At 63.6% G+C, this 22,998-nt stretch overlaps 4 protein-coding genes across 5 annotated transcripts; 3 read left to right on the forward strand and 1 right to left on the reverse strand.

Moving 5' to 3' along the window:
- Positions 1-208: 208 nt before the first annotated feature.
- LOC121063340 (protein-serine O-palmitoleoyltransferase porcupine-like) lies at positions 209-2,224 on the reverse strand. Its single transcript, XM_040543761.1, has 3 exons — positions 2,075-2,224; positions 1,139-1,275; positions 209-422 (listed from the first exon to the last, which is right to left on the reverse strand). Exons 2-3 carry the CDS (start codon positions 1,272-1,274, stop codon positions 226-228), a joined length of 333 nt encoding a protein of 110 aa, XP_040399695.1. The 5' UTR covers position 1,275; positions 2,075-2,224; the 3' UTR covers positions 209-225.
- A 365-nt stretch (positions 2,225-2,589) lies between these two features.
- On the forward strand, positions 2,590-8,369 carry CDK20 (cyclin dependent kinase 20). The gene is given in 9 exon segments (XM_040543758.1): positions 2,590-2,800; positions 3,676-3,789; positions 4,898-5,086; positions 5,752-5,873; positions 5,950-6,012; positions 6,363-6,486; positions 7,192-7,347; positions 8,062-8,130; positions 8,132-8,369. Coding segments are annotated over 9 exon segments (1,038 nt in total). The 5' UTR covers positions 2,590-2,701; the 3' UTR covers positions 8,234-8,369.
- LOC121063338 (erythroid transcription factor-like) lies at positions 8,370-13,503 on the forward strand. 2 transcript variants are annotated; one of them, XM_040543759.1, is made up of 6 exons: positions 8,370-8,965; positions 10,468-10,617; positions 11,080-11,256; positions 12,145-12,290; positions 12,935-13,060; positions 13,148-13,503. In XM_040543759.1, exons 2-6 carry the CDS (start codon positions 10,485-10,487, stop codon positions 13,457-13,459), a joined length of 894 nt encoding a protein of 297 aa, XP_040399693.1. In that variant the 5' UTR covers positions 8,370-8,965; positions 10,468-10,484; the 3' UTR covers positions 13,460-13,503. The 2 variants fall into 2 exon arrangements, with proteins under 2 accessions (XP_040399693.1, XP_040399694.1); XM_040543760.1 differs by lacking the exon at positions 8,370-8,965 and adding an exon at positions 10,311-10,365.
- A 2,688-nt stretch (positions 13,504-16,191) lies between these two features.
- On the forward strand, positions 16,192-22,488 carry LOC121063336 (histone deacetylase 6-like; the record flags this gene model as incomplete). Its single annotated transcript, XM_040543757.1, has 13 exons — positions 16,192-16,240; positions 16,706-16,812; positions 17,662-17,724; positions 18,062-18,130; positions 18,214-18,311; positions 19,010-19,075; positions 19,181-19,240; positions 19,913-20,002; positions 20,601-20,704; positions 20,920-20,984; positions 21,447-21,672; positions 22,110-22,238; positions 22,320-22,488. Coding segments are annotated over exons 2-13 (1,152 nt in total), but the record flags the coding sequence as incomplete, so codon positions are not given.
- Between the last annotated feature and the right edge of the window lie 510 nt (positions 22,489-22,998).

The following is a 22,998-nucleotide window of genomic DNA, read 5'->3' on the forward strand; positions in this document are numbered from 1 at the left end:
CCCCCTCACCCCATGAGGATGTAGCTGAGGGTCCCCCCCCACCCCCCAGCCCCCCCCCCCCCCCCCCCCCCGCCCCCCCCTCACCCCATGAGGATGTAGCTGAGGGTCCCCCCCCACCCCCAACCCCCCCCCCCGCCCCCCCTCACCCCATGAGGATGTAGCTGAGGGTCCCCCCCCACCCCCAACCCCCCCCCCCAGCCCCCCCCTGCCCCCCCCCGCCCCCCCTCACCCCATGAGGATGTAGCTGAGGGCGGCCAGCGCCAGGCAGAGCCCCCGGGGGGCGCGGGCGCGGCTGAGCAGCAGGGTGAGGGCGCAGAGGGCGCTGAGCAGCGCCACCCACAGCGCCTGCGCCCCGAAGAAGTGGTGCAGGGCCAGCAGCCCCCCCGCCGCCGCCCCCGCGTGCTTGCCCCCCCGCGGCAGGGCTGGGGGGGGGCGGGGGGGGGCGTTAGCGAGGGGGAGACCCCCCCCAATTTGGGGGGTCGCGGCGCCCCCAGAGCACCCGAATCACCACCACCCCCCCCCCTTCCCCCCCGGCGGAAAGCGGCGGGGGATGGAAGCGTTTAAGGGGGGGGGTCGTGGGGGGGGGATGGGACCCGCCCAATTTCTGGGTGCTCCCCCATTTCTGGGTGCTCCCCCAATAGCTGAGACCCCTCCCCGATAGCTGGGGCTTCCCACAATTTATTGGGGTCTCTCCCAGTCTATTGGGACCCCCGCCCAGTTTACGGGGCCATACAGATGTCCTGAGAGAGCCCCAGTGACCCCCAGAAGCCCCCCAAAGCCCCCCCAGACGGTCCCCCAGACCCCCAGAAGCCCCCCCAGACCCCCACCCCCCGCAGAAGCCCCCCAGAATCCCCCCCACCCCCCTCAAAGCCTCCCAAGCCCCCCACAGAAGCCCCAAGAGACCCTCAAAAGCCCCCAAAAGCCTCAGACACCCCCGAAGCCCCCCAGACCATCCCAAGAGACCCCCAGAAGCCCCCTGAGAAGCCCCCAGCCCCCTCAAACCCCCCCCAGAAGCCCCCAAAAGCCCCCCAGGAGCCCCCTAACCCCCCCCGGAGCCTCCCAACCCCCCTCAGAAGCCCTCCAGCCCCCTCGAAGCCCCCCCAGGAGCCCCCCAGCCCCCCCGCAGCCCCCCACTCACGCAGGCGGTGCAGCAGGCGCGCCCCCAGGCAGAGCAGCAGCAGGGGCCAGAGCTGGGCCAGGCCCTGGCGCGCCGTGGGCACCACGCAGCCGGGCAGCACCTGCGCCGCGAACTCCCGGGGGGGCAGCGCCGCCATCCTGGGGGGGGGGGCAGAAAAAAAAGGGGGGGGTCAGGGAGCTGCCCCTCCCCCGGGAACCCACAAGGGCCCCCCCAGGAGCCCCCAAGACCTCCCCGGGACCCACAAGACCCCCCAGAACCATCCCTGGACACATCAGGATCCCAAGGACCCCCCCCGACCCCCCCCCCAAGGACCCCAAGGACCCCTCCAGGACCCCCCCCAGGACCCATCAGGACCCCAAAGACACCCCCCAGACCCCCAGGGACCACCCCAGGACCCCAAGAATCCCCCCAGGACCCCCCCGAACCCAAAGAACCTCCTGAGACCCCCCCAGGTCCACCCCCAAGACCCCCCAGAACACCCCCAGACCCCTCCCAGGACACCCCCAGATCCTCTCAGGTCCCCCCAGGACCCCTCTGGGCGCCCTGAGACCCCCCCAGACCCCTCAAGGCCCCCCCAGGCCCCCAGGACCCCCCCCCGAGGACCCCCTTGAAAAGCCCCCAGGGACCCCCGGAGCCGCCCCGCGAGACCCCCAGAGCCCCCCCCAAATCCCCCAGGACCCCCCCAGGACCCCGAGAGCCCCCCCCCAGAGCCGCCCACGAGACCCCCAGGACCCCCCCTAGCCCCCCCCGGTACCCCCAGGACCCTCCCCAGGACCCCCCGAGCACCCCCAGGACCCCCCGGGACCCCCCGGACCCCCCCAGCACCCTCCCAGGACCCTCAGAGCCCCCCTCAAGACCCCCCAGGCCCCCCCAAAATCCCTCCCGAGACCCCCCCCGGGACCCCCGGAGACCCCCCCCAGGACCCCCCGCCCGCACCTCGCCCGCGCTGAGGGAGCGGCCGGCGCCGGCCTGAGGAGAAAGGGGCGGAGCCCGCCCTCCGGCCAATCACCGCCCGCCCTCCGGCCCCGCGCGCGGCGCCCGGCCAATCACAGCGCGGCGCGGCCAAATGGCGGCGGGGGGCGGAGCCGCGGTTGCTAGGGGAGGGCTGTGGTTGCTAGGGAACGGGGGTGTTACCGGGGGAAGGGCTTGGGTTGCTAGGGGTGTGGTCCAGCAGGCTCCGTTGCCTGGCAACGGGAGGGGGGCGGGGTCTGGTTGCCAAGGGCGGGGGCGAGTTGCCGGGCAACGGGAGCGGGTTGCTAGGGGCGGGGCGCTGTTGCCGGGCAGCGCGGGCGCGGTTGCTAGGGGGCGTGGCCTGGTCGCCTAGCAACAGAGCCGGGCCACCGAGACCCCGGGAGCAGAGCGTCCCCGCGCGGTGCATTGTGGGCCACCGGCGGCCCGCCGCCATCCCGCCGTGCACGGAGGGCCGGGCGGCCCCGCGGTGCATTGTGGGGCCGCGGCGGTCCTCCAGCATCCCGCCATGCTCCGGGACCCGGAAGTTGGGGCGGCCCCCGCGGTGCATTGTGGGCCGGTCCTCCCGCGGCCCAGCATGCCCCGCGCGGCAAGATGGCGCTGCCCAGCAGGGGCGGTATGGAGCGGTACCTGGTGCTGGGCCGCATCGGGGAGGGGGCGCACGGCGTCGTCTTCAAGGCCAAGGACAGGGAGGTGCGGGGGGGGGGGAGGAAACGAGGGGGGCCCTGAGGTAATGGGGGCGTCATGAAATGGGGGGGGGGGCTGAGGGAGGGGGTCCTGAGGTAATGGGGGGGGTCGCTGAGGTAATGGGGGGGGGGCTGAGGGGGGGGTCCTGAAGTAATGGGGGGGGGTCGCTGAGGTAATGGGGGGGGGGCTGAGGGGGGGGTCCTGAAGTAATGGGGGGGGGTCGCTGAGGTAATGGGGGGGGGCTGAGGGGGGGGTCCTGAGGTAACTGGGGGGGTCCGCGGGATCTGGGGGTCCTATGAGGTGCTGGGGGGGCTCCTTGAGGTAATGGGGGGGTCATGAAATGGGGGCGGGGTCCTGAGGTAATGGGGGGGGTCATGAAATGTGGGGGGGGGCAAGGAAAGGAGGCTGAGGTAATGGGGGGGCTGGGTGGGGGTCTTTGAGGTAACTGGGGGGGTCCATGGGATTTGGGGGGGGCTATGAGGTGCTGGGGGGGCCTGAGGTAATGGGGGGGGGGTCATGAAGTTGGGGGGAGGCAAGGGAGGGGCCCATGGGATTTTTTGGGGGGAGGCCTGAGGTAATGGGGGAGTCCATGGGATATGGGGAGGGGCCCATGGGATTTGGAGGGGGCGCTATGAGGTGCTGGGAGGGTCCTGAGGTAATGGGGGGGTCATGAAATGGGGGGGGGAGCTGAGGGAGGGGGCCCTGAGGTAATGGGGGGGGCCTGAGGTAAGGGGGGCAATGGTAGAACAGTAGCGGGGGGGGAATTTGGGGTCCTTTGGGGGAACCTCTGGGGGAGCGGGACTGGGTCTCGAATGACGTCATCGCCCCCCCGTGATGTCACCACCCCCCGTATGACATCGTCTTCCCCCCCCCCCCCCCAGACGGGCGAGACGGTGGCCCTGAAGAAGGTGCCGCTGCCGCGCCCCGAGGACGGCGTGCCCCCCCCCGCGCTGCGCGAGATCAAGGCCCTGCGCGAGATCGGGGACAGCCCCCATGTGAGCACCCCCCCACCCCCCCGCCCCCCCCCAAAAAAATGGGGGAAAGCGTGTTAAAGTAACAAAATTAAGAAGTTTGCAAAACTTTGAAGTTCTTAACATTTTAAAGTTCTTTCTTAAAATTCTAAAATTCTCTCTTAAGAATTTAAAATTTTAAAATTTTAGAATTGTTTCTTAGAATTTTAAAATTCTTAAAATTTTAAATGTTTGCTAAATTTTTTTTTGCAAAGAGTTATTATTTTTATAAGTTAAAAGTGCTTTGAAAGATAAAAGATCTGGAAGTTCTAAACTTTTAAGAGGTACGTTTAAAACTTAAAGGGGGGATTCAAAATTTTAAGGAAGGTTTAAAACTTTTGAGGATTTAGATTTTTTAGAGATTTTAAAGATTTAAAGTTTTTCAATATTTTAAACTGTTTTGAAAACACAGAATTGAAAGAATTGAAAACTGCTTTTGAAGTCTAAAAATATTATCAAATAAATGCTTGTGCTTAAAAATGCTTTAAAAGCTAATAAATACAGTAAAAAAATTATACTTTCTCAGAAAGCTTTTTAAAAATGTAAAATTTTTATAAATAAGGCACATAAAGGTTTTAAAAAAGTTCAAATGAAAATGCTTGAAACTTTAAAATTTTGGAATGTAGAAATAAGTTTTTAGAATTGATGTTTAAAGGAAACTTTGAAGTACGTTGAATTTCTAAAATTAAAAAGTTAAAAAGTAAACTTATTTAAATTACTTTTTTTAAAATTTTTTAATTTTTGAAACTTTAAAATTTTGGAATGTAGAAACAACGTTTTGAAGTGATGCTTAAAGGAAATTTTAAAATATTTTTAAGCTTTAAAATCTTTTAAAGTTTGAGTTTAAAATTAAGTTTATTTAAAACTAAACTTCTGCCTTTGTCTCTTTAAGATTCTTAATTTTAAAGTTAAAATTTAATGTTAAGCTTTTTATTTTTAAATTTAAAATGTTAAGATTAATTATTAAAAATTTAAATATAAATTTTAAATTTAAACTTTTAAAAGCTAAATTTAAATTTTTAACTTTTAAAAGTGTAAGCCTTAAAATTCAATTTTTATGTGCTAATTACTGAAATTTTTGATGCCCCCCCAGGTGGTGCGGCTGCGCGCCGCCTTCGCGCACGGCTCCGCCGTGGTGCTGGCCTTCGAGTTCGTGGCCGGCGACCTGGGGGGGCTCCTGCGGGCAGCCCCCGCCCCCCTGCCCCCCCCCCGCGTCCGCGCCCTCCTGGCCATGACCCTGCAGGGGCTGGGCCACTGCCACCGCCTGCGCATCCTGCACCGGGTGGGGGGGGAATGTTTGGGGGGGGGGGCTCACGGGGCCTAAAATTGGGGTATGGGGGGGTAAAAATTTGAGGGGGGTGCTCGGGGGTGTAAAATTCGGTGGGGGGGGCTGGGGGGGAGATTAAGTATTTGGGGGGGGGACACGGGCTGTAAAATGTGGGTACTGGGGTTTGGGGGGGTCTGAAATATTTTGGGGGGGTTGTAAAATATTGGGGGGGTCTTAAATATTGGGGGGGGGGGTCACAGGGGCTGTAAAATTTGGGTACCAGGGTTTGGGCGGGGGTCTTAAATATTTTGGGGGGGGGGGTCACAGGGACCCCAAAATCTGGGTATAGGAAGAAGAAAGCGGGGGGGGGGATAGGTATTGTGGGGGTCCAATGGCTCGGGGGAGGCAAAATATCTGGGGGAGGGGTCCTAAATATTTGGGGGGGGGGTCCCAAATATCGGGGGGGGCTCAAGGGGACCGTAATATTGGGGGGGGGGGGCAAATGGGGTAATTTTTTGGGGGGGGGGGGGTCACAGCTCCCCACACCCAGACAGGCACCAAGGAACCCCCAAACCCTTCCCTTTATCAGACTCAGGGGGAGGGGGCACAACAGGATATGGGGGGGGGCACATTCCTGGGGGGGGGGGGGCACACATTGTGACCCCCCCCCCCCCCCCAAGGACCTGAAGCCGGCCAACCTCCTGATCGACGGCGCGGGGCGGCTGAAGCTGGCCGACTTCGGGCTGGCCCGCGTGCTGGCCCCCCCCCGGGGGCGACCCTACAGCCACCAGGTGGCCACCAGGTACCCCCCCCGGGCCCCCCCCAGTAATTAATGCCCCCCTAATTACTCTCCCTCGCTAATTAAGCCCCCCCTCCAGGTGGTACCGAGCCCCCGAGCTGCTCTACGGCGCCCGGCACTACGACGAGGGCGTCGATTTGTGGTGAGCCCCCCCCAAAAATTATTGCCACCCCCCAATATTTTGGACCCCCCCATTTTAACCCCAAGATTTTGAACATTCTCCCTAAAGTTTTCGGTCATTTTTTGTTTTCAGCCCCCAAATTTTGGGGTTTTCTCTAAATTTTGGAGCCCCCACCCAAATTTTGGACCCCCCCGAAATTTTTATTTCTCCAGATTTTTACGTTATTATTTCCCCCCCCCCCCCCATTTTCACTCTCCCCAATTTTCCTCCTCGATTTTTCCTTCCCTTTTCCTGTTTCCCTTTTTGCCCAAGTTTTCCCCATTTCCCCCCAGAATTTCTGACCCCCCCCGAAATTTGTGCGCCCCCCCCAGGGCCGTGGGCTGCATTTTCGGGGAGCTGCTGAACCTCTCCCCGCTGTTCCCGGGGGAGAACGACATCGAGCAGCTCTGCTGCGTGCTGCGCGCCCTGGGCACCCCCAGCCCCAGCGTCTGGCCGGTGCGCTACTGGGAGCACTGGGAGGCACTGGGAGGGGGCGAGGGGGTGCTGGGGGGACGCTGGGAGGGGCTGGAGGGGGCGCTGGGAGCGCTGCGGTGGGGGGAAAAGGGGATTTGGGGGCACTGGGAGGCTGCTGGGGGCTTACTGGGGGGCACTGGGCTGTACTGGGAGGGGCTGGGGGGGCACTGGGAGATACTGGGATATACTGGGAGGTGTTAATTCATAGTAGGGAGGTGCTGGAGCATGCTGGGAGGGGCTGCAACGCCTTTTGGGCGTACTGGGATATACTGGGAGACTACTGGGAGATAGCGGGGGGGCACAGGGAGATACGGGGGGGTTGTAGGGGTACATTGGGACGTACTGGGATATACTGGGAGACGTTAATCTATGGCAGGGAAGTGCTTGGGCATACTGGGAGCCACTCTGGCGCCATTTGGGCATACTGGGGCATACTGGGCGGCTACTGGGAGATACTGGGATATAGCGGTGGGGTTGTAGAGGAGCACTGGGGCATACTGGGACGTACTGGGACACATTAGCATATAGGGAGCGAAGTGTTTGAGCATACTGGGAGCCGCACCGGTCCCGTTAGGGCATACTGGGGCATACTGGGACGTACTGGAAAAGCCCCCAGGCCCCTCATGGGGCGGCGGGGGGCCCTCCCGCCGTTCGGGGGGGGCTCCCTGACGTTGCCCCCCCCCCCAGGAGCTGGCGCAGCTCCCCGACTACCCCAAGATCTGGTTCCGGGCGCAGGACCCGGCCCCGCTGGAGGAGCTGGTGCCCGACGCCCCCCCCGCCGCCGTCAGCCTCCTGCGGCGCTTCCTCGTCTACCCCTCGGGGCAGCGCATCCGCGCCCACCAGGTGGGGGGGGGCGATTTGGGGGGGGCGGGGGGAGGGCTGGGGGGGGGCGGGGACCCCCCTCAGGTGCTGGGGGGGCACTGGGAGGGGCTGGGGGGCACTGGGAGGGGTACTGGTAGGGAGTGGGAGCTGCTGGGAGGTACTGGAGAGCTACTGGGGGGTACTGGAGAGATACTGGGAGGTACTGAGACGCGTTAGAGACGTACTGGGAGGTACTGGTGGGCTCTGGGATGTGCTGGGAGGGTGCTGGGGGGCACTGGGAGGTACTGGTGGATGTTGGAAGGAGTACTGGTAGGGGGTGGTGGGTATTAGGAGATACTGGGGGGCTACTGGGAGGTACTGGGACACGTTAGGGGGTGGTGAGAGATACTGGTGGGCACTGGGATGTGCTGGAGGGAGTACTGGTAGGGGGTAGTGGGTACTGGGAGATACTGGGGGGCTACTGGGAGGTACTGGTGGGTACTGGGATGCGTTAGGGGGGTGCTGGGAGATACTGGGGGGCCACTAGAACGTACTGGGGGTGACTGAGATACATGGGGGGGCACTGGGTCATACTGGGGGGCACTGCGACATGGTGGGGGTGACTGAGTTATATTGGGGGGGCACTGGGGCGTACTGGGGGTGACTGGGATACATTGGGGGGGCACTGGGGTGTACTGGGGGGGGCACTGGGACGTACTGGGAGGCACTGGGACTTACTGGTTTTGCCCCCCCCAGGCCTTGCTGCACCCCTACTTCTTCGGCCCGCTGGAGCTGAGCCCCCCGCCCTGGGGGGGCACCCGGACGCCCCCCCCCCGAATTCCGCCTCGACGCCCCCCTGCTGCCGGCGCTGCCCCCCCCCGGCGCCCTGGCCCCCGCCGCCGCCCCCATGGGGCCCCCCCCATCCTGATGGACCCCCCCGGCGAGCCCCCCCCCCCCCCCAACAGAGGCAGAAACGGAGCGAAAAAATGAAAAAACGGCAAAAAAAAACGGCGAAAACGGTGCTCGGGGGGCGGCTGAAAATGGCGATTTAACAGGAGTTTTTTAAAAAGGACCGAAAACGGCAAATTTTGAGGGCCGAAAACGCGGCCCCGAGGGTGGAATTTGAGGATGAAAATTCCCGTTTTGAGACTGAAAATGTCGGCTTTGGGGCCAAAATCCCAACTCGAGGCTGAAAATGCAATTTTTAGAGAGGAAACAGCAGCTCGGAGGCTGAAACCGCAGTTTTGACCCCAAAAATGCCGATTGGAGGCTGAAAACGCGGCTTTGAGGTAAAAAATGGAAACTTTGAGGTCCAAACCCTGGAACTTGAGGCTGAAAAGCTCCGTTTTGATACCAAAAGCGTGGAATTTGGGGCCAGAGGTACTGAATTTGAGGCTGAAAACGTGAACGTTGCAACTGAAAATGCCGATTTTGAGGCCAAAATCCCAACTCAAGACTGAAAACGTTAAATTCGGGGCTGAAAATGGAATATTGAGATTGGAAACGTCAAAATCCCAAATTTGGGGCTGAAAATCCCGAATTTGGGGCCAGCGGTGCTGCATTGGAGGCTGAGAATCCACGTGGGGACCAAAAATGCCAACTTTGAGCCCAAAATCCTGAATTTGAGGCTGAAAATCCCGACTTGAAGCCCGCAGTCCAGGTGAGGTCGGAGTCGTGTGAGGCTGGACACCTTGATTTGAGGCTGAAAAGAGGCTTTTTGGGAGTAGGAATTCAAATTTTGGGGCTGAAAACGCCATTTATGTGATGAAAAAAATCAATTTTCTGTTGAAAAATTCCCATTTTGGGCTCAAAATCCTGAGTTTTGAGGTTGAAAATCCCAACCCAGGACTGGAGCTGTTAATTTGAGGTTGAAGATCCTGATTGTGAAATCGTAATCCCGATTTTGAGGCTGAAAATCTCAGTTGGGGAGTTAAAAATCCCAATTTGGGGCTGGAACAAAACTTTTCCAGGGCAAAAAACGCCAATTTTGTATCAAAAAAAAACAACTTTGTGCCTGAAATTTATAAGGCAGGAGCTGAAATTTCCCAGTTTGGGAACTTGAAACTGGAATTTCACACTGAAGCTGAAATTTGGGACTGAAAATGAGGAATTTTGGTGCCAAAATTCCTCATTTGGGGCTGAAACCCCCCAAAATCGTGATTTGAGCACCAAAAATTGCAAGTTTGTCTAAAATCGTAGTTTGGGGCTGAAAAATACCACATTTCTCGGCAGAAAATTTCAATTTTGTGTTGAAAGCTCCGTTTTAGGTCTGAAACTCCCAGAATTGGGTCTGGAAGCCCCGAATTTGGGTCTGGGAATCCAGAATTTGGGTCTGAAAATTTCGAAATTGGTTCCAAAACCCCCCAATTTTACACCAAACCCCCCAATTCCTGCCAAACCTTTCCCTTTTCGGGTCCCAGCGCCCCCAAATTCCCCCCCCCTCCCCACTTTGGGTCCAAACTCCACCGTTTTGGGGGTGAAGCCGCCCCCCCTGGTTCCCGGCGGGGCGGGAGCTGCTCAGGGCGGTGTTTACGTAGGCCCTACATTATTGCCGGGGGGGGGGGTGCCCCCCCCCTCTGTCCGGGGCTGATAAGCCGGGTTCAGGGAAGGGGCCGGCGCCTTCCCCCGAATTTGGGGGGGGCCTTGGGGGGGGGGGGGGGGAACGGGGGGGGGCTGTGACCCCCCTTAATTAAAGGGGGGGGCACAGTGTCCTGCAGCCCCCACCCCAAATTTGGGGGCTCACAGCACCGCCCCCCCATACCCGAATTTTTTTGGGGTGCCACCCCCTCTCTGTGTGTGCCCCCCCCGCCCTGTGCCCCCCCCTCGCCCAACCGCCGCCGGCCCCCGCCATCAGATAAGGCTTATCAGCGCCCCGCAGCCCCGGCCGTTACCGCCCCGGGGGGGGCGGGGGGGGGACGCACACAGCCCCGAGCATCCGCCCCCCCCCCCCTCCCCCCAAAAAAAGGGGGGGTCCTGAGGGTGGGGGCCCCCAGCCCCTCCCCGCGGGAGGGGCCGTGGTGTCCGTCTGTCCGTCTGACCCGCGGCAACACGGCGGCGCAGGTCAGTGCCCCCCCCCCTTAAAAAATTAGGGGTTTTTATCGGGGGGGGGGGCACCCGTGGGTGCTGACGGTGCCCCCCCCCCCCCCCCCTTTTTCCCCGCAGGCCCCCGGGCGCCCCCCATGGAGTTCGTGGCGCTGGGGGGGCCGGAGGGGGCCCCCCCCCAGTTCCCCGACGAGGCCGGCGCCTTCCTGGGGCTGGGGGGGGGCGACGGGACGGAGGCGGGGGGGCTGCTGGCCCCCTACACCCCCCCAGGTAAGCCCCATAACCCCCCCCCCCAATAAAATCCCAAGTTCCCCCCCATTTTACTCCCTCTTTCTATCCTGTGTCCCCCCCATTTTGTGCCACCCCCTCATGTTCTGCCCCCCCCCATGTCCCCAATACCCCCCTCAAGTCCCCCCCCCCAAATTTTTGCCCTCCCTCAATTTTTTGACCCCCATCTCATCTCCCCCCGCCCCAGGGGACCCTCGTGTTCCTCCCCACATCCCCCCCCACCCCATCTGGGGGTCCCCCATGTCCCCCCCCCTCAATTTTTTGTCCCCCCCATGTCTCCCCCCTCAATTTTGTGACCCCCCCATGTCCCTTCTGTTGACCCCCCCAGCTCATGCCCCCCCCATCCCTCCTCATCCCTCCTTTCTAATTTTTTGCGCCCCCGTTTCTCTGTGCCCCCCCCCGTCTTTGTGCCCCTCCCTCCCCCATTTTTTTGTGCCCCCCCAGGCCGCCTCTCCCTGGTGCCCTGGGCAGACGGGGGGTCCCTGGGGGCCCCCCCCTGGGTGTCGCCCCCCCCCGCCGAGCCCCCCCGCTTCCTGGAGCTGCTGCAGCCCCCCCGGGGCAGCCCCCCCCCCCCGGGGCCCCTCCTGCCCCCCAGCGCCATCGCCACCCCCCCGCCCTGCGGTGAGTCACTGGGGGCTACTGGGAGGCACTGGTGGGCTGCTGGGAGGGCACTGGGGGATACTGGGAGGCACTGGGTTGGCATGTACTGGGGGGTACTGGTGGGCACCGGGGCATACTGGGGCACGCAGTGCTGCAGGCTGGGGTGTACTGGGATGGACTGCGGGCATACTGGTGTGTACTGGGGCCTGTTGGTGTCCTTACTGGTGCGTGGTAGTACATACTGGTGGGTACTGGTGCGCGTGCTGGTTCACAGCGGGGAGGTGGAGCACACTATTTTGTACTGGTTTGTACTGGTATGCACTTAGGGGCGCGTTGGTTCATAGTGGTACATACTGGGATGCACGTTGGGGTGCACGGTGCCACGTATACTGGTCCATACTGGTTTATACTGGACAGAGACGTGGGTGCGCATTGGGGTGCATACTGGTCCTTACTGGGGAGAAAGGTAGGAGCCTGCAAAGCGTGGTGCGTGCTGGGCTGCACAGTGGTTCCTACTGGTCCATACTGGGAAGAGATGCAGGGCTGCACACTGGTTCTTACTGGTCTATACTGGTCCATACTGGGCAGAGAAGCGAGCACAACGTGGCTTCACGCCGTGGGGATGCATCTGTGCTGGCCTGTATAGACCTAAAGGAATCCAAACTGGTCCCTATTGGTCTGTACTGGTGTATAGTGGTTCTTACGGGTGCGCATACTGGTTCTTACTGGTCTATACTGGTCCACACTGGGCAGAGAACTGAGTGCAAGCAACGTGGCTGCACGCTGCGGGGATGCATCTGTGCCAGCTGTATAGACCTACAGGGGTCCAAAGTGGTCTATGCTGGTCTGTACTGGCTTGTACTGGTCTGTACTGGTCCGTGCTGGTTCATACTGGTTTGCACTGGGCAGAGGCACGCGAGTGCGTCAACTGCGGGGCGACGGCGACGCCGCTGTGGCGGCGGGACGGCACGGGGCACTACCTGTGCAACGCCTGCGGGCTGTACCACCGCCTCAACGGGCACAACCGGCCCCTCATCCGCCCCAAGAAGCGCCTCGTGAGCCCCCCTTAATCCCCCCAGTCCCCCTAATCCCCACCCCAGGACCCCCAGTTGCCCCCTAGACCCCCTTAATCTGCCCCCAGTCCCCTTTAATCTCTTCCCCAGAACCCCCAGTCCACCCCAGCACCCCAAATCCCCCCCCAATCCCCCTTAATCCCCATCCCAGGACCCCCACTTGCCCCCTAGACCCTCCCCAATCCTCCCCAGCAGCCCAAATCTCCCCCCCAGTCCCCCTTAATCCCTCCCTTGGACCCCCCCGATCCCCTTTAATCCCTCCCCAATCCCCCTTAGTCCCTCCCCCAGGACCCCCGGTCCCCCTTAATCTCTCCCCAATCCCCCTAATCCCCACCCCAGGACCCCCAGTTTCCTCCCCAGACCCTCCCAATCCTCCCCCAGAACCCCTTAATCCCTCCCCCAGGACCCCCAATCCCCCTTAATCCTCCCCAGTCCCCCTTAATCTCCCCCCGTTCCCCTTAATCCCTCCCCTGGGACCCCCAGTTGCCCCCCAGACCCCCACGATCCCCCTTAATCCCCCCTCAGTCCTCCTTAATCACCCCCCAGGACCCCCAGTTGCCCCCTTAATCCCTCCCCCAAGACCCCCCCTTGCCCCCCACCCCCCCCCTAACCGTTGCCCCCCCCAGCTGGTGAGCAAGCGGGCGGGCACGGTGTGCAGCAACTGCCAGACCAGCACCACCACCCTGTGGCGGCGCAGCCCCCGCGGGGACCCCGTCTGCAACGCCTGCGGCCTCTACTACAAACTGCACCGCGTGAGTGCCCCCCCGGGACCCCCCCCCCCAAAAAAACTGACCCCCCCCCCCGGCCTAAATGCGCCCCCCCCCCGGTTGTTGCTGCAGGTGAACCGCCCGCTGACCATGCGCAAGGACGGCATCCAGACCCGCAACCGCAAGGTCTCGGCCAAGGGCAAGAAGCGCCGGGGGGGCTCCGGGGGGGCCACGGCAGCCATGGGGGGGGGCACGGACCCCGGCATGGCCCCCCCGGCCCCCCCCGAAGACCCGGCCGCCCTCTACGCCCTCAGCCCCGTCGTGCTCTCGGGGCATTTCCTTCCCTTCGCCCCCCCCAGCCCGTTTCTGGGGGGGCCCTCGGCAGCCTACGGGGCCCCCCCCAGCGCACCCGGGCCCCCCCCCGGGCTGAGCCCCCAGCTTTGAGGGGGGGGGGGAGCCCCCAAATACAGTTTTATACGGCAAACGGAGCAGGTGTGCGGCGTTGTGTGTGGTTTATAGGGGGTGGGGGGCGGCACGCGGCATCCCTGGAGGCTTTGAGCCCCAACCCCATTGAAAAGGGGGGGCCCCAAAACCCGGCCCCCCCCCCGCCCACCCTTGGTTACCCCACTATAATGCACGTTTATCCCCCCAAGATGGCGGCGCCCAGTGGGGCACGCCCAAGATGGCGGCGCCCACAGAGGCACGCCCAAGATGGAGGCCCCCGTTGAGCCGGACCCAACATGGGCATTGGCGGCGCCCCGCTCTTAGCCCCGCCCACCTGTAAACACCGCCCCCTCCGCGAGTCGCGCCGTCTGTGACGTCATCAGTGCGCGCCCGGCGGCAGCGTCGCACGGGGCTGCAGGTGAGCGCTGCCGCTCCGGCCCTCCCCGCCCGGTTCCCCCCCTCCCCCCCTTTCTCCGCCCCCCCCGGAGCCCCCCCGCGCTCCCCGGCTCCCCCCCCTCCGTTAAACCCCCCCCCCCCCCCCCCGTGCCCCTCCCCGCCCCTCCCTAACCCTTTGCCCCCCTCAGGCCCCCCCCCGCGATGCCCCCCCCCGCGCGGAGCTAGAGCCCCGCCCCCGGTTGCCATGGTGAGGAGGGGGGCGGGGGCGGGGGCCTCGCGGTGGGCGTGGTTTGGGAAAGGTGGGAGGGGCTTAAAGGGGGCTGGGGGGGTTGAGGGCGGTGGGCAGGGTTTGAGGGGGCGGTGGGCGGGGCTTGAGCGATGGGGGTGTGGTTTGTGGGTGGTGGGCGGGGCTCAAGGGGGGTGGGCGGTGTCGGGTGGTGGTGGGCGGGGCTTGAGGGTAGTGGGAGGGGCTTCGTGAGTGATGGGTGGGGCTTTGATGGGTGGGCGTGGTTTAGGCAGGGTGGGCGTGACTTTACAGTGGGGGAGAGGCTTGAGGACAGCTGGGGGTTGGGGCGGTGGGTGTGGCTTAACGTCGGTGGGCGGGGTCTAAAGACAGTGGGCGGAGCTTGAAAGCGGTGGGTGGGGCTTTAAGGGCAGCTGGTGGTGGTTCGAGGGTTGTGGGCGGGGTTTGAGGGTTGGGGGTGGGGCTTGAGGGCAATAGGCGGGGCTTGTTGCTGGTGGGCGGGGCTTATCGGCGGCGGGCGTGCCCTGACGGAGCTCCGCCCAGGGCCGGGCGGGGCGTCGCGCCCCCCCGCAGCGGGGGGGGCTCCCCGAGGCCAAGCGCCGGGGCCGGGCCCGCAGCCGGCGGGAGGGGCTGGAGGCGGAACTTCAGCACCTGGTAGGCGGGGCTTGGTCGGAAGGGGGCGTGGTTTGGATGGGAGGGGGGCGGGGCTTGGGGTGGACATGTGGGGGGGGCTTGGGTCCCCATTTGGGGTGGGTTGTGGGGTCTTGGGGGGGGGGCTGTGGATTTTGGGGTCACTTTGGGGGGTTTGGGGGGGGCTTGAAGATTTCGCGGGGCTCGGGGGGGGCTCTGGGGTCTTTGGGGGGGGCTCTGTGGATATTGGGGTCCCTTTGTGGGGGGGTTGTGGGGTCCCGGGGGGGGGTTGTGTTTTTTGGGGTCACTTTGTGGGGTTTGGGGGGGGCCTTGGAGATACTGGGGTCCCTTTTGGGGGGGCTTTTGGGTATTTGGGGGGTCCCCTATTATAAAAGACCTGTTGGGGGGGGTGCTTAAACATAGGGGCTTTGGGGGGGGGCACCCAAATTCGGGGGTCTCTTTTGGGGGCCCCCAGTACTGGGGTCTGGGGGGGCACCCCAATATCGGGTTCCGTTTGGGGGGGGGGACCCAAGTATGGGGGTCTTAGTCCCCTAAGTAAAGGGGCCCCTGGGGTCGAGCCCTAAGAAATGGGGGTCTGGGGGGGGGGGGGCAGCACCCCCAGCCCCCTGGCCCCTTTTTGGGGACCCCCGCCCCAAATTCTCCTCCCTGTGGCAGGAGCTGGGCGCGGAGGCAGCGGCGCCCACGGGGACGGGGCTGGTGCAGGCCGAGGAGCCGGGCGAGAGGTGACAATTTGGGGGGGGGGGGCACAGGGAAAGGGGGGCACCCCCTAACCCTATAAAGGGGGGGGGCAGCGTCCCCTATAGAGCCGGAGACCCTAAAACCGCCGTGCCCCCCCCCAGTTACGCTGGATGGACGGAGCTGGCGCAGCGCTGCGTCCGTGTGGAGGTGAGATTTTGGGGGGGGGTCCCAAATTTTTGGAATTTCTGGAACTTTGGGGCCCTTCCCCGGATTTTTGGGGTCCCCAAGATTCTGCAGCCCCCCCCCCCGAATCTGTTTTGGGGGGGGATCCCCACGCTGTGCCTGCGCTTTAGGGCCGGCCGGCCACCGACGAGGAGCTGCTGCTGCTGCCAAGGTGGGGGCTGGGGGGGGGCTGGGGGGGGTTGGGGGTTTTGGGGGGATATGGGGGGGGTAGGGGAATTTGGGGGGGCTTGGGGAGGTAATGGGGGGGGATTTGGGGGGATTTAGAGGGGTTTGGGGGGGATTGGGGGGGTTTGGGAGAGTTTTGGGGGGATTTAAAGGGTTTACGGGGATTTGGGGGGGGCTTCGGGGGGATTTAGGGGGGTTGGGGAGGATGTGGGGGGATTTAGAGGGTTTATGGGGTCTGGGGGGGATATGGGGGGGGTTTATGGGGGGATTTAGAGGTTTTGTGGGGTTTGGGGGAGGGGGTGAGGAGGACGAGGGGATTTGGGGGGCGTCTCTGAGGCTGTTTTGGGGTCCCCAGCCCCGAGGACGCGCAGAGCCTGGGGGCGCCGCCCCCCCCCCAGCACCCGGTGAGTCCCATGGGGACGTGGGGGGGCCTTGGGGGGGGGGGCTTTAATGTGGGGGGGTCTTGGGGGTCTATAGGGTCCCCAGGGGGAGATGAGTGGGGTTTGGGAGGGGTCAATGGGTTGGGGGGGGGTCTGTAGGGTCCCCAGGGGATTTGGGGGGGGTTCTATAGGGTCCCTAAATTGGGGTCAGGGGGGCTTGGGGGGGTCTATAGGGTTCCTATGTGGTCTGTAGGTCTTGGGGGGGGGGTCTATAGGGTCCCCAGGGGGGTCTGTGGGATGGGGGGGGTCTATAGGATCCCGGGGGGGGTCTGAGGGGGTCCCATGGGTCCCAGTGGGGTCGCTGAGGAGCTCCAATGCACCTTGTGGGTGGGATCTATAGGGTCTTCAGGGGCTTAAAGGGTCCTTATGGAAACTGGGAGCTCTGGGGGGGTTCCGGGGGTTCCCCTATACGTGTCCCCCCCCCCCCAGGACCCAGCCCGCCGGGCCGTGGGCGCACTGCTGGCGCTGCTGGGGCGGGTGCTGAGCGGGGACGTACGCAACGGGCTGGCGCTGCTGCCCCCCTATGGATCCTATAGGTACCGGGGGGGGGGGGGGGGGGGGCTGGGGGAGCATATAGGGGTGGGGGGGGGTGTGGAGCCCATGTGGGGCTTTTAGGGCTCCTTATAGTATGTATACATCGCGTCGGGGTGAGGTATAGGGGGCGTTTGGGGGGCTTCTATAGGGTACGCTGGGGGGCTGCCAGTTGTTGGGTGGGTAGTGGGGGTGCTATAGGGGCCGTGCGGGTGCTATAGGGGGCCTTGGGGTCGCTGTGAGGTGCCACAGGGCCTTGTACGATACTGTAAGATCTCTATAGGGCAGCGTAAGGTGTCTATAGGGCGCTGTAGGGTCCTTATAGGGAACCAAGAGCTCTCTATAGGGTGCCGTGGGGCCTCTGCAGGATGATTTAAGGTTTGTGTAGGGTGATAAAACGCATCTATAGAGCTATATAGGGTCTTTATAGACCGTTAGACAGTCTTTATAGTGTTCTATGGGAGTTTTTATAGGATTCTGTAGGGTCTCTATAGAGTGTTAAAAAGCCTCTATAGGGTGTTAAAAGGTCTCTATAGGGCTTGTTAGGATCTTTATAGCATGCCACAACGCTGTAAGAACCCAGAAGAGTTCGATAAGGTGTCTATGAGGTGCTATAAGGCCTCTATAGGGTGTGTAGGGTCTCTATAGGGCGTTATAAGATTTTTGTAGGGTGTTATAGGGTCTCTATAGAGTGCTATAAGGTTTTTATAGTGCACTCGTGGCCTGTATAGGGCATTACGAAGTTCCTACACGTTGTTACAGCGTTTCTATAGGGTACTATAAGGTCTCTATAGAGTGCGTAGGGTCTCTGTAGGGTGCCATAGGGTCTCTATAGGGTGTCAATCTCCCCACAGCCCCCCTGTGGATGCCGTTGCCATCGCGGCCCGGGTGGCCCAGAAGCACCCAGGGGTGCAGCGGTGAGGGGGGGGTCCTCGGGGGGGGGGTATGGGGGGCATATGGGGTGAGGGGGGGTCCTTAGGAGTGGTATGGAGGGGGCATGGGGGGAATATGGGGTATGGGGGTGTCAGTGGGGGGGTATGGGGGATATAGGGGAGGGTCCTTGGGGGGTTATGGGGGGGGGTGGGAGATGGGGGCGTCGGTGGGGGGATATGGGGGGGTATGGGGGGAGTATGGGGTATGAGGGGTCAATGGGGGTATGGGGGATGTGGAGGAGGATCCCTGGGGGGTTATGGGGTCAGGGGGGGACACTTGGGGTGCCGCCCCCCGTCCCTTACCCCCCTCCCCAAAACGCAGCGTCCTCATCGTGGACTGGTGCGCGCTGCCCGGCCGCCCCACCCCCCGCCTGTTCCAGGATGACCCCAGGTGGGTTACTGGGAGAACTGGGAGCACTGGGGGGGGTACTGGGAGCGCTGGGGGAGCCCCCCTCACCCCCCCTCCCCCTGCAGCGTTCTCTATTTCGGGGTGCACTGGGGTGAGGACCCCCCCCCCGAGCGTCGGCACTGGCCGGGGCGAGGGCTTCACCGTTGACCTGCGCTGGGAGGAGGTATGGATCCTATAGGGGCCGTGGGGGGGGCTATAGGGGTCTGGGGGGGTGGGGGCAGCCTATAGGGGTGGGTGGAGCTTTTAGGAGCTCATACAGAGGTGGGAGGAGCCTGTAGAGATTCTTATAGGGACAGGAATGTCCTATAGGGGTTTCTGTAGGAGCAAGAAAATCCTTTAAGGGTTCCTATAGAGGCAACAGAATTCTATAAGGGTTTGTATGGGGACAGGAATATCTTAAAAGTGTGTTTGTAGGAACAAGAGAACTTCTTACGAGTTCCTATGAGGGCAGAAAAAATCTATAAGGGTTCCTATAGGAGCAACAGAATCCTATAGGGGCTCCTGCAGGGGCAGGTAGAGCCTACAGGAGCTCCTGTAGGTGCAGAGGGAGCCTATAGCGGCTCCTACAGGGGTGGCAGAAGCCTATAGGGATTTCTGAAGGGGCACACGGAGCCTATAGGTGTTCCTAAAGGAGCTTGTGGGGGTTCCTATAGGGGTTGGGGGGCTCTGTAGTGACTGTATGCTCCCCGTTGGGCGTTACGGGGGGGCGCAGGGCCGCTTACAAAGCCCCTATAGGGGTACCCGAGTCCCTGTGGAGCGCTGGGGGGGGGGGGCACACAGACATATAGGGGCCATAGGGCCTCCACAGGGGGCCTTTGGGCGGGGGGTGAGTCTCTGTAGGGGTCTGATGGTGCCCCCCAGCCCGGCACGACGGACGGCGACTACGCGGCGGCCTTCCTGCAGCTCCTGCTGCCCATCGCCCTGGAGGTGAGGGGGACCGGGGGGGCCCGGGGGGGCCCTGGGAGGGGCCGGGGGGGGTCCCAGGGGGGCCGGGGTCGGACGGCCACGCAGACGTCCGCGCCGCCCCCCCAGTTCCAGCCCCAGCTCGTCCTGGTCAACGCCGCCGTCGATGCCGCCCTGGGGGACCCGGAGGTAAGGGGCACCTGTAGGGGGTCTGTAGGGGGGTTTATAGGGGAGTCTATAGGGGCCGGGGGGGCGCGGGGGTGGGTTTGGGGGGTGTGGGGTGCTGTGGGTCCCCCCCTCGCGTTGGTTAATGCCGTAATGCGTCTCTTCGGGGTGGTGCAGGGACCCTATGGATCGCTTTAGGGTGGTATGGAGACCCTATGGATCCCTCTGAGGTGCTTGAAGGGGTGGGCGTAGTGGTAAAGGGGCCGTGTGGGCTTTTTTGGGGTGGTTTAGGGGATGTGGGGGGTGGTATAGGAGCCATATGGGCTTTTTTGGGGTGGTATAGGGGAGATGCGGAGCTTTCTGGGCTGGTATAGCGAGTGTAGGGGGGGGTTAGGGTGGTGTATGGGATCTTTTGAGGTGGTTTGGGGTGGTATGGAGTAATTATGGACACTATGGGATTGTTTTAGGAGACATATATGGGTGTGGGGTGCATTACAGGTGGTCTACGGGGTGGTTGTGGGGGTTTTAGGGGCTATATAGGACGGCCGCAGGTGCTATGAAGGCTGTATAGGGCCGCGTGGTGTCCCCTGGGCTTTATGGGGGTGCTTGGAGGGGGGGGCTGTGCCCCCTGTGGGCACTATAGGGGCCCTGAGGGGGGTCCGTGCCCCCCTCCCTGGTGCTATAGGTGCCCCCCAGGGCCGCGTGGGGGTCTCCCCCGATGGCATCTCGCTGCTGACCCACCTGCTGGCCGCGCTGGCGGGGGGGTGCCTGCTCCTCACCCTCCAGGTAAGGCCCTATAGGGGCTATAGGAGCTCTCAGAGGGTATAGGGGCACAAGTGCCATTTGGGGGACCTATGGGGGCCATACCAACCACCCGTTGCACTTTTAGGGGCACTTTGAGCAGCTCACGCGAGCGTAGGGGATACGTGGCCCATCTGTGGGAGTTATAGGGGGTGTTTGGGGACCGTTGGTGGGGCCTATAGGGTCTGTATCTCATCCTGGGGAATCATATAGCGTTGGGGGTGGTTGAGGGAGCTCGTGATCCCTTGTGGGGGGGCTTTACAGTGCTTGTAGGCCTCACAGGATACTTACAGGGAAGCTATGAGGAGGTCTGCGGGGGATGGCATAGGGGTGTTAGGAGCGGTATAGGGATGGTAGGGGGGCTATAGGGGATGGCAGGGGATAGGGGTTTGTTAAAAAGGGTGAGGAGGGTGAGGGGGGGGCTATAGGGAACGATTTATGGTTGGGGGGGATATAGAGGGGTATAAGGGGCACTATAGGAGATGTCCTGGAGCGTTAGGGGGTGCTATAGGGGCTCCCGATGCCCTGGGGACAGTGCAGGGTCCATAGGGCCCCCCTGACCCCCCCCACCCCTCTCCCACAGGGGGGGTCCCAGCCAGGAGCGCTGCCGGGGGGGCTCAGCGCCGTCCTGCGCACGCTGCTGGGGGACCCCGGGGACCCCCCCGGGCCCATGACCCCCACCCCCAGGTGAGGGGGGGCCGTTTGGGGGAGGTTTATGGGGGAGCGGGGGGGGAGGGGGGAAGGGCGTTTTGGGGTGGTTATGGGGGTTTGGGGGCTGGAGGGCTTTGGGGGGGATTTGGGGAGGTTGAGGTGGTTGACAGGGGGGCTTGGGGGGGTTGGGGGGGGGTCAGGGAGGTTTTGGGGTGCCCCCCCATAACACAACTCTTCCCCCCTCCCTACAGAGGCCTGGGCAGCATCGCCCGCACCTTGGAGGCCCACCGCAAGTACTGGAGCGGCCTGCGCTGTGGTGAGTTCCTGGAGCCCCCCAAAAAATGGGGAAAAAAAACCCTAAACAACCCCCCAGAAATGTGGGGGTGGCCTTTAACACCCCCAAAACAGCGGGGGGCGGCTTTAGGGGGCCCCAACCCCCCCCCCCCGGGAGGATTTGAGGAATTCCGCTGGCCTGGTTGCTAGGGTGCCCCTTGGGTTGCTAGGGCGGCCATCTTGGTTGCTAGGTCGGTCATCTTGGTTGCTAGGCGGCCATCTTGGTTGCTAGGCAGCCATCTTGGTTGCTATGCAGCTTGCCCCCCGACCCCGGCACCATCTTGGCTCCCCTCAGCCACATTTTAGGGGTCCCTGAGCCCCCCCCTCAGGCCCCGGGACCCCCCCTCAGGCCCTGGGACCCCCCCCCAAGCCCCATGACCGTGCCAGGAGGCCCCCAAAGAGGGTCAGGAGTCGAGGGGCACCCCCCTGAGGCCTCCCCCCCCAGAGCCGGACGTGGAGGACGAGCCGGAGGATGAGGAGCGCGAGGAAGAGCGCGAGCTGCCGGAGGGTGAGGAGGTCCCGGGGGGCGACGAGGGCCCGGACCCCCCCTTGGAGGAGGTCCCGGACCCCCCCTTGGAGCCGCCGGGGGGGGACGAGGGGCCGCGCCCCACCGCCCGCACGGGGCTGCTGTACGACGAGCGGATGGAGGAGCACTGCAACCCCTGGGACAGGTCGGGGGGGGCTGGGGGCACCCTTGGGTGGGCCGCCCTTTGGGGGGGGGGGCACTGGGCATGGGGGGGGGGCGCTGGGCATCATGGGGGGGGCGCTGGGCATGGTGGAGGGGGCACTGGGCATGGTGGAGGGGTGCTGGATATCGTGGGGGGGGCGCTGGGCATTGTGGGGGGGTGCCGGACATGGTGGGGGGGCGCTGCACATTGCAGGGGGGGGCAGTGGATATTTGGGGGGGGGGGGGGGCTGGAAATGGTGGGGGGGTCGGTGGCCATTTTGGGACCCCGCGCTCCCTCCGTACGGGGTTTTGGGGTCACCCCCCCCGCTCGGCGTGCCCCCACCCCCCTACCGGGTGTAGGGGGCCCCGGGGACTCCCCCCCCCCCCCCCCCCCGTATTAAGGGGGGGGCAGTCTCCCCCTGCTGACCCCCCCGCCCGCAGCCAGCACCCCGAGGCGCCGCAGCGGGTGGCGCGGGTGCTGCAGCGCCTGACGGAGCTGGGCCTGGCCCAGCGCTGCCTCCGCCTGCCCGCGCGCCCCGCGCTGCGCTCCCAGCTCCTCGCCTGCCACACGTGAGCACCCCCCCGCCCTTCTTCCCCCCCCCCCCCCCCCAATTTCCCTCCTTTTCACCCCGTTTTTCCCTTCCCGCCCAGGAGGGCGCACGTGGCGGCGCTGGCGGCCACCGAGGGGCTGCGGGCGCGGGAGCTGCGGGGGGCGGCCGCCCGCTACAACTCCGTCTTCCTCTGCCCCCGCTCCTACGCCTGCGCCCGCCTGGCCGCCGGCACCGCCTGCGCCGCCGTCACCGCCGTGCTGCGCGGCCAGGTGGGCCGTGGGGGGTATGGGGGCTGCAGGGGGGGCGTAGGGGCTGCAGGGGGGGCATAGGGGCTGCAGGGGGGGCGTAGGGGCTGCAGGGGGGGCGTAGGGGGGCTGCAGGGGGGGCGTAGGGGGTGTAGGGGGGGCGTAGGGGGGCTGCAGGGGGGGTGTAGGGGGTGTAGGGGGGCTGTAGGGGGCGTGTAGGGGCTGTAGGGGGGCTGCAGGGGGGGTGTAGGGGGTGTATGGGGGCTGCAGGGGAGGTGTACGGGGTGTATGGGGGCTGTAGGGGCTGTAGGGGGGTGTAGGGGGCCTGTAGGGGGCTATGGGGCCTATGGGGGGGTTGTAGGGGCTGTGGGGGGGTGTACGGGGCTATGGGGAGCTGTAGGGGGCTATAGGGGGTTGTAGGGGGGCTGTATAGGGATTATGAAGGAGTGTAGGGGATGTAGCAGGGCTGTAGGGGGCGTAGGGGAGTGTAGGGGTGTATGGGGGCTGTAGGGGGGCTGTAGGGGGCCTGTGTGG

Source organism: Cygnus olor, unplaced genomic scaffold (genome assembly GCF_009769625.2).
Source record: "Cygnus olor isolate bCygOlo1 unplaced genomic scaffold, bCygOlo1.pri.v2 scaffold_194_ctg1, whole genome shotgun sequence".
Classification (NCBI taxonomy): Eukaryota; Metazoa; Chordata; class Aves; order Anseriformes; family Anatidae; genus Cygnus; species Cygnus olor.

Coding starts and splice junctions, on each gene's coding strand:
- LOC121063338 (XM_040543759.1), top strand. CDS start 10,485: ATGGAGTTCGTGGCGCTGGGGGGGCCGGAGGGGGCCCCCCCCCAGTTC. Junction 10,618..11,079: donor GGCCCCCTACACCCCCCCAG/GTAAGCCCCATA, acceptor GTGCCCCCCCAG/GCCGCCTCTCCCTGGTGCCC. Junction 13,061..13,147: donor TCTACTACAAACTGCACCGC/GTGAGTGCCCCC, acceptor TTGTTGCTGCAG/GTGAACCGCCCGCTGACCAT.
- LOC121063340 (XM_040543761.1), bottom strand. CDS start 1,274: ATGGCGGCGCTGCCCCCCCGGGAGTTCGCGGCGCAGGTGCTGCCCGGC. Junction 423..1,138: donor GCGCCTGCTGCACCGCCTGC/GTGAGTGGGGGG, acceptor GCCCCCCCCCAG/CCCTGCCGCGGGGGGGCAAG.